Below are 18,631 nucleotides of genomic sequence, written 5' to 3' on the forward strand. Positions count from 1 at the left end.
CCAGGCTCTCTGAAGTTACGGGCGTTTGGGAAGTGTATTCCTATTCTTCTTGAACGGACAATTGTCTTGCTTAGTTTGCATAGTTTTGCCTAGGGGGACGTTTCCAAGAGGTTAGAATGGAATCTGCTGCAGTAGCTTATCATGCTAGTGGGTGACATTATACTATGGATTAACAAACCCAGAAGTCTTGAATGAATGCATGCAAGATAGGAGAGGAAAGATTGTGCAGACCATAGTTCATTGGACCGGGATCATTTCTTCTGAACTTGTCCTTATATACATGATGCAGGAGAGGGAATGTGTTCTTCCTCTGTCATGCAACCAAAGTTGGGTTGAGTAGATGGTCTGGCCTGTTGTGATTTAGCTTTATTCCACCATCACCACCATCTCACAAAGTTGAAATATTATTTTATATTGCTGAGCATAAATAATCTAGTAATTAAACCAAAAAAACAACCACCCTCTTAATAAATGCTAGCAAGCAATCACCATTCAATTAAAGAGTAATTACATGGTTATTTGTGCCCTGCAAAATAAGGCATTACTGAAATCAGTAACACAATCAATATTTTCACTGCAACAGGATGCGGTAGTGATGGACCTTTCAACCTGTGCTGATTAAATTGTCATCAGACTGTTTCCTAGTTAAATCACCACATGTTTATTTGTCTTGATTAATATGTAAATTTACATCTGATTCGAGCAAATTTGAAAGTACAGCCATGCCATCCATCAGCAAGGCTACTTTTTCCAGCTATCATCACATGAGCTGCTTTTCAAAGTTTATTTAAGCTCGCAAAAACTGCAGTTTTATAGTATCATATGACGGTTCACTGTGTTTTTCTGTCCGAAATGGACTTCCAATGAAGTTCATCTCTGGCCATAGCTGGACCTAAAGTTTATCCCTGGATCATCCAGGGGTCAAACCTGTTCATCTAGGTGACACACAGGAGATCCAGTGCTCAGGCAGGGGCGAACCCTGGATGATCCCAGGATAAACCTTAGGTCTAGCTGTGGCCTCACTTTTCTTTTTACACCAAACTATGGTTTGTGCAACCATACTTCAGAACCCAAAACCTCGGTTTATCGTTCTAAACATGGTTTAGATCTCCTTGTAAGTGTTCTTTCTTTTTAAAAACCTTCTTAGCAGCCATGACTTAGAACTGCTTGCCTACTTTTATCTTCCATCTTTTCAATGCTCCTATTTCTTTGGTGTCCCCAGAGGTAAGCTACACTTTTAACTGTGATTTGTCAATTCGGTCATCTCACTAAACCATAGTCAATACCAGTCTGATCCCATGCATGGCTTCTGATTCTGTTTTGCTGGCTGATCAGATGTTTTTCCAAATCATCGTCAGGCTTCCTTAACTCTGGCTTGGCGTGTTCTCTAAACGAAGGCCCTATAAATCACGGAGGCCATGGCCCCTTGTTGTCTTGGCTTCTCCCACTCACAATTCTCACTCATTGGCCCTGTTCAGAAGACACCTTAAACTACAGCTTTAACCAAGGTAAATAAGGCTTTCTGGCTTAACCACCATGGTTAAAGCCGTGGTTTAAGGTGTCTCCTGAACACAGCCCGGCTTTCTAGCTTAACCACCATGGTTCAAGCTATGGTTGAAGATGTTTTCTGAATGGGGCCATTATCTCCCTCCACCCTTAAAAGTGTATCTTTGCCTCTGACATATAGAAGCTTACACGTCTGCAACCAAGATGACTGTTGTGATGTAGGCAAAACATGCTTCCCTCCAGAGATCCTGGAGTTATCGAGGGGAGGGGCAGGGATTCAGTTTGTTACTGTTTCTTGGGCATCCATTACACCTTTGTATGACTTTCCCAAGGAACAGGGAAATGAAGGTTAATGCAAATGAACCCTCTAAATCAGAAACAAAGGCCACATTCAACCTGCCTGGGTCCCCAGATGGCTCTACCCTTTCACCTGGTCCTACCCCCTCTCTCCCAGTGTCTAATCATTTTGTGGTTTTCCCAGCTTCTGTGCAGTTTTGATTCTTCTCATTCTAAAAGACTGAAATGCCTCTGAAGCGCAGAAAAGGGCAATTAAAATGATGAAAAGGCTGGAGCATCTCCTCTATGAGGGAAGGTGACAACAGTTGGGATTGTTTCGCTTGGAAAAAAGGAGGATGAGGGGAGACATGATAGAGATGTACAAAATCATGCATGGTGTGGAGAATGTGGACAGGGAGACATTTTTCACTCATAATACTAGAACCCGTGGTTATTCCATGAAACCGATTGGTGGGAGTTTCTGGACACATAAAATGAAACACTTCTTCATACAGCGCATAGTTAAACTACAGAACTCGCTACTACAAGATGTAGTGACGGCCGCCAATTTGGATGGCTTTAAAAGGGGGTTGGGGAAGGCTATTAGTGGCTACTGGTTCTGATCGCTGTGTGCTGCCTTCAGTATCAGAGGCAGCAAGCCCATGTACCCCAGTTGCTGGGGAACGTGGGTGGGAGGGTGCTGTTACACTCATGTCTGCCTTGTGGGTTCCTGGTTGACAGAGTGTTGGGCTAGATGGATCCTTGATCTATGTGAACAGAGTGCTGGGCTGGATGGATCCTTGGTCTATGTGAACAGAATGCTTGGCTAGATGGATCCTTGGTCTGATCCAGCAGGGATCTTCTTACGTTCTCTTCTAAGGCTTCATTACTGACAGTAAGAGCTGTAAGCTAAGGTTTGCTGAGGTACCTCGTTCCAACTCCTTTTGCCTTCAACCCCACTCACTCTTGGCTTGAGGTCCCCAGGAATTTCTCCGAAAATGAATCTGACTCTTGAGCCGAAAGACGTTCAACACAAATTCCATCCTGTGTTGGCTTTCAGTCGCCCTGACCTCTTTGTGCGCAGTGGTGCCCATCCCAAATTGCACACTTAAATACGAGCCTGTGATGATGTGGGAAAGAGAAATGATCTTGGCGTGTGGGTGCTGCTAAACAAGAAGAAGGTATCTGGAGGCAAAGTGCCATTATGTGATAAAATGTATTGATCTGTACAGCTGGTTTTTATATCATGTCGTGTGGAATTGTATTGTATAGGATTCCCCAGAGTAAAGCAGGAAATTCACTGACGATAGGACTTGGAAATTTAATCTAGATAAAAAGGAAAAGGCCTACAACAGTAAACTCAAGAATGATTTCATGATGTGTTTATGTCTGAGGGTTAGACAGATATACAATAAAACAAATAGTATGCATGCATTTTGTGAAAGCAAGAATACCGTAATGGCACCTCTGTGCAATGATACCAGAAGTTTCTGTCATTTAAACACTGAGTTTGTCTCCTTTTGATGAAGAGCTTTGCCACTACAAACTTGATGGAGTGAAGTTTAACTTCTGCTCCTTTCCGAAGGAGCGAAGTCATTTGGAGGGGTGGAATCATTCTTGCTATAAACCTTTCATTTGTTGTTGCCGGTTGGTTGTATAACGGAATGTTTGTCAAAAGCTCTGTTACTCATCTGGGTAAAATGGGTTTCTATCAAGGAGAGACGAAAGGAGAAAACGTTGTCCAATTGATGTCCTGTTTAGTCCATATTCAAGGCTCCAGATGCTTTTATGCATGTATATTTCACCTGGCGTACTTCGTCATGGGTTTTGTAGTTTTAAAATATAACTTAAGAATTAATTGTTCTACCATGTGCAGATTTGGCACACAAATTTCATCACACAAATTCTAAATCCTTCTCTCACTTTTTTTTTTTTTTTAAAAAAAATACGTAAGCCTTTATAAACAGATCTTCCCTATCTGTTCTTTGCTAGAAGAACTGAAATGGTATGGAGAATGTGGATAGGGAACCATTTTTCTCCCTCTCTCAAAACACTAGAATCCCATGGGGTCATCCCATGAAGCTGATTGGTGGAAGATTCAGGACAAATAAAAGGAAGGACTTCTTCACACAGCGCATAGTTAATTACACAGGATGTAGTGATGGCCATCAATTTGGATGGCTTTTAAAGGGGGGTGGATAAATTCCTGGAGGCGGCTAACAGTGGCTACTAGCCCTGATGGTTGTGTGCTAGCTCCAGTATTTGAGGCAGTAAGCCTGTCTGCACCAGTTGCTGGGGAACATGGGCGGGTGGGTGCTGTTGCACTGTGTCTTGCTTGTTGGTCCCTGGCTGATGGCTGGTTGGCCACTGTGTGAACAGAATGCTGGACTTGATGGACCCTTGGCCTGATCCAGCAGGGGTATCATGTTTTTATCCCGGGACAAGATGCACCTAACGTGTTATTACTCTAACAGTTACAAAACGATGTGCCAACTAGCCTGCATTAAGGAAGTGGGATGGATGCTGCATATGAAAACACACAAGACTGTTTTCCTTGCCCCCCATTATGGATTAAAATTCTTAACGGCAACTCATACACGGCTCGAACAAGGGTTGAAAACATGCGAGATTTTTCATAGGTGGGGCTGAAGTTGTTAGACGAGCCCCTTCGTGCAGCCGTCAGAAACAACCCATCAATCGGTAAAGAAGGGAAACTAGGGTAGAGAAGTCAAAAAGATAAATTGCTGTAGTCACTTTGGGAATGGGCTTTCCTGTACAATATCCTTTAAAAGGTCTCCAAGGGGGAGGGGAGGAAGAGGTCGTTCTCCCCATAAAAGCAGAACACATTTCATTGAACTGTGTGAGATTGACCTTAGGCATTATTATTATTATTATTTATTTATATAGCACCATCAATGTACATGGTGCTGTACAGAGTAAAACAGTAAATAGCAAGACCTTGCCGCATAGGCTTACATTCTAATAAAATCATAATAAAACAATAAGGAGGGGAAGGGAATGCAAACAGGCACAGGGTAGGGTAAACAGGCACTGGGTAGGATAAAACTAACAGTATAAAGTCAGAACAAAATCAAGTTTTAAAAGCTTTAGGAAAAAGAAAGGCCATGAGATCACTTTTGTGGTTAATCCTTCAATGCTATAGAAATCAATCCTAAAAATAAGTTCTGGAGTACATTAGTTCCATTTTACAGGTAGGTTTGCTGAGATTTAACTGCTTTAAGCAATGTTACGGGATGGAATTTCTTGCCAAAGTATTCGTGCACAAGAGAGATGGCTGTTGCGGGGAAACGTGGCCTGTTTTAATCTCGACGGATTTCCACGGAGTCGCACGCTTTTCCCGAAATCCGGGAACTCTTCTTGTCCCCCCCCCTTTAAATTGACATTCACTCAAATTGTCGCTGCAATTTGCATCGTTTTCTCAAATTGCGGCCGTAATTTGCGCAAATTGCAGCCGTAATTTGCGCAAATTGCTGCCATAGCATCCTTAATGTGGGCAATTTGCGTTCATGATTTCTGCCAATTGTGGATACAAATTGTGCAGATTAAGCATATAACGGCCATATTTTGCACAAATTAAGCGTCTTGTAGCTGTCAGTTTGCACAAATGATAGCCGAAATTTGCGTAAATGTCGATTTAAGAAAAAAACCCACCTACATTGACTTCTGACACAATGGCAGGAACCCCGGGTCACCAGGTGCGCTCGGACAAAAGGAAGAGTTAAGATCCTTGGAGCAGGCTTCGAATGCAGCCGAGGCCTATGCTGTCTGGGGGCCTTAAAAATCAATGCAAAGTGCATTACTATGCAAATCCTTTTGACAAAAGAGCACTTAAAGTTTATTTTCACTTTTGTTTCAACAGTTCACGACCGGGGAGACCCCCCAAGCGCTCCCTGGGGGTCGCGATACAAGAGAACACGCGCCTTCTACCCCACGGAGTGCCTGGCCTCTTAGCACCGGGACTTATCTCCCCAACAGGTAATAAAATCCGTCGGATGATCAGCGCCGTCTCTTCGTCCTGCACCGCAGTTGAAATAAACTAATATTGATCTAACTGCCTTGTCCTTCAGGGCTTTTCAAGCTTTACCAGAGGTTACGTTATTGGATTTTTTGAGCATTCATGAAAAAAACCCTGAGCGGCGTTGCTGTGCTGACTAAAACCTAATGGATTTGCGATTTAGTTCTTCATTAATCGTAATTTCCTTAAAGGGAAAGTGCCATTAGATACTTGGTTATATGATATGGGGGGAAATGTTTATCTCAAAAGAGCCTTGTAGAAGGCAAGGGGTGCTCTCTCGTAAGGGTTGTGAGCAGGCAGAAATGTAAAAAAACAACAACACCCTCCCAGCTCTTTGCTTTCTCAAAATATGGAGGCTATCGATGGAAACCGATAATCAAAACGTTCAGAGCTGCTTTGTATGTGATGACAGTGGTGTGAAACACCAGTGATGTTTGCACCATCGGCACAAAACGTTGGTGATGCCAACGGTGGTGGCGGTAACCACACGTAGACTGGAAGAATAGCTTAAAAATAGCCACAGTGGCTATTGCCTTCAGCTCGGCGTGGAATAGGGTATGGTTAGGGATGTAGGAAGCTGACTTATACTGAGTCAGACCACTGGTCCATCTGGCTCAGTGTTGTCAACACTGACGGGCAGCAACTCTCTAGGGGTGCAGGCAGTATTGTTTCCTAGCCTGACATGGAGATGGCTGGGTTGGAACCTGGGACCTTGTTCATGCAAAGCAAATGCTGTCCCATCGAGCTATGCCCCCTCCCTTCCGGAAGATAAAGGCCCTTGCTAGAACTAAGTGAAAATCTGGGGGAGAGGAGGGGAGACCTTGTTTACACGCGAGTTGCGATGAGCTCAAGAAGAGAGCCGTCGCGCACCCGCCATTTTTTAAAAAAACTTTTAAAGGGCCGGCTGCACGAGAGGACAAGCGGCAAGGTAAGTGTTGTTGTTGTTGTTTTTAAAAAAACTTGATTTCCCCCACCCTAGCTCCAATGGGCGCAGTTCCCAGCTCTGCGTGAGTAATCACACGGAGCCAGGAAAAGCCGTGGAAATGGGCCACATGCTCGTGGTCTCGGGCTCAGCCTGAGACTGAGAGAAAAAGCAGGCCCAAAGTGTAGGGCTTTATCCCGGGGCCAGGGAGTGTTGATCCCTCCCTGAGCCCGGGATCCCCTGTGCGTCATCTGGACGCACAGGGCCGATCCCGGGTATCAGCCCGGGATAACCCCTGGTCTAGCAAAGGCCTTAGTCATCAGGAAGCCTGATTGCTGGCTGATTTATCCCCTTGGCCCATGTGCTGCCGTAACGCTGTTGGCTACAGCAGGCATCTTGGGGCCACCATGGTGTAAACTGATATGCATGGTCCACAATCTCATGATGAACTGTTGCCCTGTTCTGTGGTTCTTGAGTCTCGCAGGGGAAGCTGGTAACACGATCAAGGCAGGGAGAAAATAGGACTGTGGAAAATAGGACCCAGGTGCGGCCTGTTGACGGGAATGCTCTCCTGCCCCACCCCTGTTTAATTTCGGTCCCATCCTCAAACATCTCTGCACACCGATGCAGGAAACCTATTCAGATGCTTCCTGCAACAAATGCGTAAAGTGGGAGCATCGCACCAATGTAACTTTAAATATCCACGTAGGTCAGGGCTGCAGAAGCTCAGGCACAGGGCCAACTCCAGCCTTTCTGGAGTCCCATCTGGCTCTCCAGGGTATTCAAGGTGGCCACACCATTCCCACGCACTCCTAACCGCCAACTATTTTGGAACGTTTCCTGGTTTTTCCGCAGTTCCCACCCAACCCACTCCAAAAGGATGAAATGTATCTCCTAAGGCTCGGGCCAGGTCTACACTAAGCAGGATATCACACTTTGAAAACGTTTTGAAGACTGTATAGGGAGTGTGTCCTGGGCCTCAACAGTTGTCACTACTGTTATAAACCGTTTTCAAGCAGTAGTGTAGATCCTGCCTTAGTGATTGGTAGTGGGAGTTTCAAGCTAAAATTGGCTGCGTTTTCTTGGCATTTTGGTCCTGCCCACTTTGCCTTTGGCAACGCCCCTTTTCCTATTGGGACCACCCCTTCTGCCTTTGACACCACCCCGTTTTGCTTTGGTGCCGTCCCTTTTCCTTCTGGCACCTCCCATTTTCCTTCAGCCCCACCCACCACTGGAAAATGACCGCCCCCCCAAAGAGCTTCTCTGAAATGGAATTGGGATGAATGGCCTTTAGTATCCCTGACGGAACCGAGAAATGTTACAAGCCTCAAAACAGAGCTGATAAAAAAAAAAATGCCTCCGCATGGCAGCCGCAATATATCAACTGGTTCTATACGCCACCCTTTCCCAATCCGGTACCCCTTGGATGCGTTGGCATACATTTCCCATCATTCCCAGCAGGCACCAGTTGGGGAAGGCGGCGATTCCGACACGTACAAAAGAAGCGATTAACCTGCGAAGCAAACCGTCCTTCTCCGGAACGACTGCTTCGCTCCACCTCTGCGTGGAGAATGTGAACAGTTATAAATTGTTCTCGGCGACCATTCTGCAGCGAATTACTTTGATGTATCAGGCTAATAAATTAATATGATTAAGTTAATGAGCAGCACAAGTGTTGCCAAACTTGCCCAAGCCCAGCGTTGCGATTCCTGTGCTTTGCATTTGCAGCCCTGGCTTTCCCCCCGTGGCGAGAGGTCCGTAGCTACCTACGCACTGTCACTGTGATAAATGGCAGATCCCACAGTACCCTGCGTTCCATCTGGTGTGCCCTCAAACTCAACCAAAAGGAGAAAGGATTTTATACAGATCCCAGGCTCACGAGCGATGCCTGGCAGGGATTGTAGCAAGATCTAGGTTTTGCCTCGGTTTATTTGAATGGTCCTCTAATAATAATAATAATAATAATAATAATAATAATAATAATAATAATAGAAATTGAGATGCAGTATGTGGGTCTACAAACCGTCATAGTTAAACTGGCCGAGTAAAGCTAAATCAGAGGGCTAAAAAAAAAAGAAGGGGTTTAGACCTCCAAGAAAGGCACACGTCTTTTGTTTTTTCGGTGCTTCTATTATTTTGTTTAGTTACGACATTTGAATACACTTCTCTTTTCCCAAACCTTTGACCTCTGACCTCTGCTTCTCCTTCCCCTTCCTTTTTCTCTTTTGTGCTCTCCCCTTTTTTGATCACCTAATCTTCTTTTCGATTGCAAACCTGCCAGCAGGGTTTGTTCTTTTTAAGGTGTAGCGTGTATTTATTTATTTATTGCATTTTTCTACTGCCCAATAGCCGAAGCGCTCTGGGCGGTTCACAAAAATAATCCTTCAGATGTTTTATTTCTAGAAATAACAGTAATGGCTGTTATTGTTAGCATTCTGTTCGTGCACTGGCCAATCAGCTGCCCACAGGAAACCCACGAGCAGGATATGGGTGCAAGAGCACCCTACCTGCGTGATGGGGAGGGGAGGAGCCTATTCTATCACTCGTATGCTGAACCAAGCCTACATTGCACAAGGTTGACCTTCCTTTTCTAAGGGTGCAATCCTGTGCATGTTTAGAGTATTATTATTATTATTATTATTATTATTATTATTATTATTATTATTATTATTATATTTATTTGTATCCCGCCTTTTGCCCAATGCTGTGCTGAAAATTTTGACCATTCCATTTTAGGTATTTTAAAATGTATCCAGTTGTTGAGGGGTCTTCTTTCTTTCTTTTATTTTTTTTTAAACACCCCAGCATTTTCAGGAGCCCAGGAGTTCTTTCTGAATGCTTATTGGAGAGGGTGAGGTCACATGGTCTCCAATAGGCATTCACGAAGAACTGCTGGGCTCCTTCAAATGCTGAAGGGAAGGGTGTGTGTGAAAAACTAAAAAAAAAAAAAAACAGGAAGAAGGCCCCTCAGCTATTGGTTACACTTAAAAAAAGGTATGTGGAAAACTTGTTCCCCTCCCCAAGAAGAAAACTTCCCCCCCTGAAAAAGCAATGCTTCTTTCTCAGGGAGAGAGAAAGTTTGTGAAAGTAGGGGGCAGGATTCAGACCAGCATTAGTTTAGACCTGGGGCGGGGGTGTGTGTCCTACAACTGCCAGCATTCTCTAGCCAGCAAGACTGGCAGGAGAATGCTGGGAGTTGTAGGCCCTTTCTCTGTCTAAACATGCATAGGATTGCACCCTACGTTCAGATCAGACATTGACCTGGGTGGTGCCAGTTTTGGGGTGATAGATGGAGCACCCTCTTCCTCCCCCCCCACCGCGCACACAAGACAACATATAAAACAAGCACTTCACCTGGACACCTGGTTGGCATGATTCTTCTCCTTCAAAAAATATCTGGAGATGGCATAAATTGGGCAAGAAAATCATACCAGCAGCCAAAATGGGAAGTACGACTTGGTAGAGATGATTGAGGTATCTAGAATTATGGGGATAGAGGAAGGGGATAGAGGAAAGTTTGTCCTCCATCTCTCATGATGCCAGAACTGTCCAAGGAGACTGTCAGCACTAGGGATGGACAGATTAGCCTATTCACCATCTATTGTCATTCTCACGTTTGAGCATTCTTAAGTCCATTCCTTTGTGTGTCTGAATTCATCTGCAATTAAAAACAAACAAACACAACATCTGTATGACAATCCACATAGGAATATGTGTTTTTCAGTCTTTCCTCTCAAAAGATGCACGCCCAGTTTGAAGACCCAATCCTTGTCATGAGTGCATGGCCACAGAAGAAATGTTTGGAAATTCCCACATACGTGCTTGCATTCGATTGGCACAACTTCCCCAGTTTGAATTCCTGCCCATTTCCTAATTGGCACTCATTCTCCCCATAGACTGAAACAGCCCCGCATTACACTATGCAGGAAAATTGCACAAATTTGGGGGGAATTTGCGCAAATTCCACATTTGATCACCGCTCAATTTGCGCAAATTTGCGCAGAGCGAGCGGCAATCACAAAAAGGAATTGGGCACGAGACGAGCGCTAAGATGATATCTGGTGTCTCTCAAACATTGCTCTTTCCCCCGTCCTTAGCCCTCCAGATATTTTGGTCTACAACTCCCTATCTGCCCCGCCACCATGGCGAATGGTCAGGGATGGTGGGAGCTGTACTCCAAACATCTGGAGGAGCCCAGATTGGGAAAGGCTCTACTATAAGATATGGTGGTGCTACAGTAGGGAACAGAGAAGACAGGTCAGTGCCAAGCATGGCCAGTGGCCATTACGATACCATTCCATATTATGGAAGGACATAAGGAGATTATGGGTCACACAATTTTTAATGTACCAGCCATCATGATTTCAAGGCAGTTGTAATCCTGCTGGTCTGCAGCACATTACTGCATTTAAGTTTGGGCCCTTTTTAAAGGATTGCCTCGGTCTCTCCACTGGAACATAAAAGAGAGTCATGTATTATAATAAAAATCTTAAGTGGTAACGGCAGCTCTTAGAATTGCTTGACTGATAGTGATGCCCCCTTTAGTCTGTACAACCGAGAGAAATAATGCAGGCCGTTATTTGCTTTTGACACCAGAAAAGCCAGCCATCATGCTCCTTAAGATGTACAGAATCCCAAATTAGATAAATATTTACTTTATGGTGCGGCGTTTAATGCGATGTTTGCTATAATTTGCAGCCATTTCGACAGGCCGCAAATAAGAAGTTGGTCTAACACTCCATAAAATTGCCATAAATTAGATTACAACTACTTCCCCAGAAAATAATTATTCCACGTATTTATGAATTGTGAGGGGATTTGTAGTTTGTATCAAAGGCATTTATTTCCTCGGTCAGACTTAAGTAACCAAAAGACTCTTTTTTCCCCCCTCAGGTTGATGGTGGGTGGTTTGCATCTTCCGGGCCTTTTTTATATGTAGAAATGACTCTGAAACTTTGTTCATGGAATACGACTTTTGTGCCTTTTGACTAGTAGTGTCTAGATCTAGGGCTCATCTACACCAAGCAGGATATTCCACTATGAAAGCGGTATATAAAAGGCAGGAGCCACACTACTGCTTTATAGCGGTATTGAAGTGCACTGCAGGGTTTACACTACTACTTTATAGTGGTATGGAAGTGCACTGACAACTGTTAGGGCCCATCACACATCTACACCAAACAGGATATAACACTATGAAAGTGGTATATGGTATGTGTCATGGGTCCCAACACTTGTCAGTCCACTTCAATACCGCTATAAAGCAGTAGTGTGGCTCCTGCCTTTTATATACCGCTTTCATACCACTTTCATAGTGTTATATCCTGTTTGGTGTAGATGTGTGATGGGCCCTAACAGTAGTCAGTGCACTTCAGTACCACTATGGCCACAGCTAGACCTAAGGTTTATCCTGGGATCATCCAGGGTTCACCCCTGCCTGAGCACTGGATCCCCTGTGTGTCACCTAGATGAACAGGTTTGACCCCTAGACGATCCAGGGATAAACCTTAGGTCTAGCTATAGTGTATGTCAGTTGTGCTAGTGTTGGGATCCTACCCATTGCCTTTTTAGGGAGAAATTTCTACCCTGGTGGAAGTCATAGTTTCTACCCCGAAATAAAACCTGGGGACTTTGTAGCACGGTTGCTGTGAAAATATGTCCGTTGGATGTTGAATTTATCCTATGAAAATTATAAGTGTGGATGTTCCCATGCTAAATTCAAGGCAATTAATTGTTGCCATTAATTTGATCCCAGGTAGAAATCTTCTCTCTTGACCTGCAGAATCTGATATTCAATTTCGTAGAATAAGTAAGATGTTGGTTGTGAAACATGCCTACCAATGTTGATGACAAAAAAAATCGAAAGCTTTTATCAAAATATCATAATACATACAGTATTATTATTTTTAGCTGAGTTACAATAGTGGAAATATCATTCAGAGAAATGGCCTTAAAAACGGGGAAACAAACACTTCTAAAAGAAAGCTATGATAACCTTTCTAGAGTTCTTGAACATGTTGAAAGAGTATTTCGACACTGACTTATTAAATTAGGCAAGGTCACCTTTTCATTTTATTAACACATGAGGTTTGCCAGATCATGGACTTTGATTCTAGAGAACGTGGCTGAATCATACAGGAACATATGTCAAGTAGAAAATAGGTTGAAACAATATCAGATCCATTTTGAGCGGGGCTTAAACTCCTTGCTGTGGTTAGAAGAGGGCAATAGTTAAGAATGGAGAAAGTGCTTTAATTGGTGATCATGTAATTTGGGGTTTGATTAGATGGTCCTTTCAGATAATGACAGCAAGCAAGAAGAAATACTTTGAGTAAGCCTCTTATCTCATACGTACTGCCCTTGCCTGTACCTGAAATGATATCTGTATTAGCGCTGTGCCAAAATTTTCTTCCACATTTTTTCCACCATTTTCATTCAATTAGACAGAAGAGAAATTGCCTTTGAAAAGAAATTCAAAGGAGAAATTATCATGGGTTTGGCTTGGATTTCTGATGTGTCCCTTACTTAGGGGGTGGCCGAGGAGTGTGCACAAATCTCCTGTTTTTCATTTTACAGTCATGTCTCTGGCGGCCTGTAGCCTCCTCAATTTCCTACACTTCAATTAAAAGCCTAGGGAAAACATGATGAGATCATTCCTCCCATAGGTCCTTTTTCGGAAAGCCAGGCTATGTTCAGAAGACACCTTAAATCATGGCTTTAAACACAGTGGTTAAGCCAGAAAGCCAGGCTATGTTCAGAAGACACCTTAAACCATGGCTTTAAACACAGTGGTTAAGCCAGAAAGCCAGGCTATGTTCAGAAGACACCTTAAACCATGGCTTTACACACAGTGGTTAAGCCAGAAAGCCAGGCTATGTTCAGAAGACACCTTAAACCATGGCTTTAAACACAATAGTTAAGCCAGAAAGCCAGGCTGTGTTCAGAAGACACCTTAAACCATGGCTTTAACCATGGTGAATTCCTGCATTGAGTAGGGGGTTGGACTCCATGGCCTTGTAGGCCCCTTCCAACTCTGCTATTCTATGATTCTATGAATAGAGCAAAAAACTTTATTCGCTGTGGTTAAAGCCGTGGTTTAAGGTGTCTTCTGAACGGGGCCTGTGTGAAATAGAAAGAAAACACAAATACAGCACCCTCGTCCACCTTGCATTGCTTAGGTAAGCTCAAAACTACCACAAAAATACGTGAAAAAACACCCTGTGAATGACGCAGAACAATGGAAGCCTCTTTCATGGGGGAAGTAAACTTTCAGGAATTTGGGGCACAGATTCTGGCTCAGCACTAACTCCATCTCTTCCACACTGCCCCTCTCACGCCTCCATTGTGGAGGATGCCACATAGGGCCTGCCTGCCTGCCAACACAGCTGATGCTATTCCAGCCCCCCAAAAAAGCTCCCCCCCAAAAAAAAGAGGGAAAAAAGAAAGAAAGAAACTGTGTTACAACTCCTGCTGATGGTGAGACCCACCTGCGAGAAACTGTTGAGAAATTCTTCTGTCCCTGGAGAAATTTGGTGAAATTGTACCGCCAATTTCTTTGCCCACAAATAAGGTGGAGAATTTCAAGAGGCCATTTGCGCACAGCTACTAGTGTGTATAAAGGAAATACTCCTTAATCTAGATACCAATAGCAAACTCATTCTCTCCATCCTATTTGTGACAAAAATAGGTACACTGGAATCTGATGGACAGAGTTCTTAGGGGTGCCATGTTAGAATTCGGTGGGATATGATTGAGGGGTGAAGGCCAGGAGGATCAGCGACATGGTTTTTCTGGAAGATTTTGAAATGGATTTCCCCCCCCCCCCCCTCTGCCCTAAGTTGATGAAGATCTGATTTATCATGTTTATTTCTCTTAAGTAGTAAACAACAAGAACAACATGTACACAGACACCATTTTATTTAAAATAATTTTTAGCTTGCCTTTAGTGGTGAAAGCCTCCCAGGGTGATGTACAAAATTAAAACAAACAATTCAACAATAATAGACATCGATTGAATTTCTGTAAATAAGTTGTGCTGATCCCCAAATAAGTGATAGATTATTTTAGGTTCATTTCACATTACAAAAAAAGTGCTTTGGAGAACATATAAAAAGCGCTACTGTTTGAAAGTGTGTTCTACCCAGTGTTAGCACATAATAAAAATCATATATATTAGGAGAGAACCAGTTTGGTGTAGTTTTTAGAGTGTTCAGCTATCCCCCACTTGGCCATGGAAACCCACTGGGTGACTTTGGGCCAGTCACAGACTCTCAGCCCAATCTACCTCACAGGGTTGTTGTAAGAATAAAAATGGAGAGGGGGTCATGCAAGCTACCTTGGACTACTTGGAGGAATATATGATATAAATGGAATATATATATATATATATATGGAGAGAGAGAGAGAGAGAGAGAGAGAGAGAGAGAGAGAGAGAGATCTGAATAATTTTGCCAATCTCCAAAGTAGTTGATCTGAAATATTTGACTAGGGAAAGAAAATTCAATAAAGTGCACTTAGTGTGTTCTAAATGTTATATTCAAACAAATCCAAAGCTTTACTTGGACATTATTTTTATTGGAATACTTGTACATATTTTAAAACATGACAACTCAATTGCATGCACTTCCCTTACATTAGATTTTATGGGAGCGTAGAGCTGAAGACACCGAAAACTGAAAATCGTGAATGTTCTCATTTTAGCTGTGCACGGAAATGTCTGTGCTCCCCAGCGAGAGCTACCTGAGAAAACCGAATACAGCTTCCATTTTAGATTTGGCTTGTATTGTATCCATCCAACCCAGTTGCCCAATTTGTCTTGTATTATGTTCATTCATTATATTCCTAGTTAATTTTGTGGAATGACAGCCCAAGGCATCTTGGAGGCTTGGGTGAGTGGCACGATGGTGTCCAACCCTATTCCATTTACAGAAGCTTCCTGGACTAGCCATTGAAACTAGGGGTGGGTGAAATTGGTGAGCGCTCGCACTATGGGCATTCCCCCGCCCCCATGAGCCGGGCTGTGTGTGCTACCGCCGAGTGCTTGGCGACCTCCCGTCCTGGCTTCCCTTCCACCAACACCCCGCCCACACACATTAATAGTGGCTACTTATATACCACCCCATAGCCAAAGCTCTCTGGGCGGTTTACAAAAGTTAAAAACAGTGGACATTAAAAACAGATATACAAAATTTAAAAACATGAAAAGCATAAAATACAAACAAAAACAGACAATATCCATTTAAAAGAACTACCGTATTTCTTCGATTGTAAGACACCATCGATTGTAAGACGCACACTAATTTCAGTACTACCAACAGAAAAAAACAACAACCTAAGACACACCCACAATTCTAAGACGCACCCCATTTTTAGAGATCTTTATATGGGGGAAAAAGTGCGTCTTAGAATAAAAAAATAGGGTATTCTGAGGTCAGTTAAAAAACTCAGCACATGCTGTTAAATGCCTGGAAGAAAAGTCTTGACCTGGCACTAAAAAGACAACAATTTTGGCACCAGGCGAGCCTTGTTGGAGAGATCATTCCATAATTGGGGGGCCACCACTGAAAAGGCCCTCTCCCTTGTTGCCGTCTTCCGAACTTCCCTCGGAGTAGGCACCCGGAGGAGGACTTTAGATGTTGAGCGTAGTGTACAGGTAGGTTCATGTCAGGAGAGGCGTTCCATCAGGTATTGTGGTCCTAAGCCGTGTAAGGCTTTATAGGTTACTTTTGTGAAACACTCTTTGGAGTGGCGGTGAGTGAATGGTTTTGTGAAGACACAGGAGTAGACGAGATGGCTTCCAGGCCATAACCGTCCAAACCAGACCTAAGAGACGAAATGCAACAACCGTCTCCGAGATACAGAGGATGCGTACCACAGTCAAGAGGCCATACCTAATATGCAGAAGTGGGCCGCGTTCCACCATCATTAACATCTCAATAGCTCGGCACGCATATGCAGCCAAGGTCTCTTTCGCGATGCGTTGCACACACTTGCCGCTCAGCCGAGTGCAATCGACTTGGCCTGGGCGAGAGCGGGGAGCAGGTGACGCGTTTATGCTGAAACCAGGCAGAAAATGTCCCCTTCTGGGCCACTCAAGTGAATCAGTCCAGTGATCAAGTGGCAAAACCAAGCTGAGGCCTCCGGGCTGTCAGAGTCGCCGCTTCCTATAAATCAAGCCCGTGATTCGTGTGAGAGTGTCGTTACGTATATATGTATGTATATCTATGCACATATACACTCTTTCACTTGTGCTTATTTCAGCTAATCAGTTCAGCAAATGTGAATCAGTCAAATCATTTCAGATGTACACCCTCCTCGGGATGCCGTGCCGAAATATCAAAGGGTTTGTCACTGCCAGTTCATGAAACGTCCAACCCAGTGATGACCTACATAGCCAGTGCATATTAACACAGGGTTAGAAAAGGATGGGGTAAGGAAAGAAGTTGAGATGTGTCTGGAAATGGTCGTATCTCAGAGAAGGATATGCTACGGTTATGTTTTATTTATTTATATTTATGTTTTGTTTTATTTACATTTCACATTTTATTTATTATTTATTTGTTTGTAGACACTTTACTTACGGCCTTGTTTGCCGGTGCACTCAAGACATACAATCTCACAGACAGGTGGGGAAAAGAAAAGGAAAGAAAAAAAAGAAAAGAAACGGATGGGGAGGAAAGAGGAAAATAAACTCAAAATAAACAAAGATTTGGGTACCAAGTCTCCTAGGATGTTTTTGTTGTTTATTCGTTCAGTCGTTTCTGACTCTTCGTGACTTCATGGACCAGCCCACGCCAGAGCTTTCTGTCGGCCGTTACCACCCCTAGCTCCCCCAAGGTCAAGTCTGTCACCTCCAGAATATCATTCATCCATCTTGCCCTTGGTCGGCCCCTCTTCCTTTTGCCTTCCACTTTCCCTAGCATCAGCCTCTTCTCCAGGGTATCCTGTCTTCTCATTAGGTGGCCAAAGTACTTCAGTTTTGCCTTTAATACCATTCCCTCAAGTGAGCAGTCTGGCTTTATTTCCTGGAGTTTGGACTGGTTTGATCTTCTTGCAGTCCAAGGCACTCTCAGAATTTTCCTCCAACACCACAGTTCAAAAGCATCTATCTTCCTTCGCTCAGCTTTCCTCATGGTCCAGCTCTCGCAGCCATAGGTTACTACGGGGAATACCATTGCTTTAACTATGCGGACCTTTGTTGTCAGTGTGGTGTCTCTGCTCTTAACTATTTTATCAAGATTTGTCATTGCTCTCCTCCCAAGAAGTCAACGTCTTCTGATTTCCTGGCTGCAGTCAGCATCTGCAGTAATCTTTGCGCCCAGAAATACAAAGTCTGTCACTGCCTCCACGTTTTAACCAGAATGGAATGCTTAGTGATGGAGACATTTTATTTGTTTATTTGAAACTTTTATATACCGCTGAATATAATAGAATCGCTCAGTGATTCACAGCACTAAAATACAATATTAAAACACAGTATTGAAGCATAGCATAAAAACGTAGCATTAAAACACTTCCAAGAACAATAAAAGTGCAGTAAAATGGAGCAGTAAGGTGCAGTGGTGTAGTTAATTTATTTAAGGCCCTGGGAAGACCTGGGTGAATGAATCTTCAGGAGGCATTTGAATGACGCCACATTTTCTGCCTCCCGAACTACATAAGGGAGGTTTTCAAAAATGGTGGGGGCCGCTACAGAAAAGGCTCTGGCGTCTGGTGCTTTGTGGCAGCATTCCATCCATTTTGGAATGACCAGCAAGACCTTCTCTGCTGATCTTAAAGGTTGTCTGGGTATGTATAAGGGAAGGCAGTTTGCTAGGTATCCCAGTCCCAAGTTGTTTAGGGCTTCATGTGACAGTAACATAACCTTGTACATGGCTTCGGAGGGAATGAGC

At 43.6% G+C, this 18,631-nt stretch overlaps 1 protein-coding gene across 1 annotated transcript in view; it reads left to right on the plus strand.

The window, feature by feature from the left end:
* The window catches only part of DACH2 (dachshund family transcription factor 2), a 397,016-nt gene that overhangs the window by 188,862 nt on the left and 189,523 nt on the right, over positions 1-18,631 (plus strand). Inside the window, exon 5 of the mRNA XM_063142059.1 lies at positions 5,663-5,778. Within this exon, the coding sequence (XP_062998129.1) occupies positions 5,663-5,778 (116 nt within the window). The remainder of the gene's footprint in view (positions 1-5,662; positions 5,779-18,631) is intronic.

The sequence above is a fragment of the Elgaria multicarinata genome, chromosome 15 (genome assembly GCF_023053635.1).
Source record: "Elgaria multicarinata webbii isolate HBS135686 ecotype San Diego chromosome 15, rElgMul1.1.pri, whole genome shotgun sequence".
Classification (NCBI taxonomy): Eukaryota; Metazoa; Chordata; class Lepidosauria; order Squamata; family Anguidae; genus Elgaria; species Elgaria multicarinata.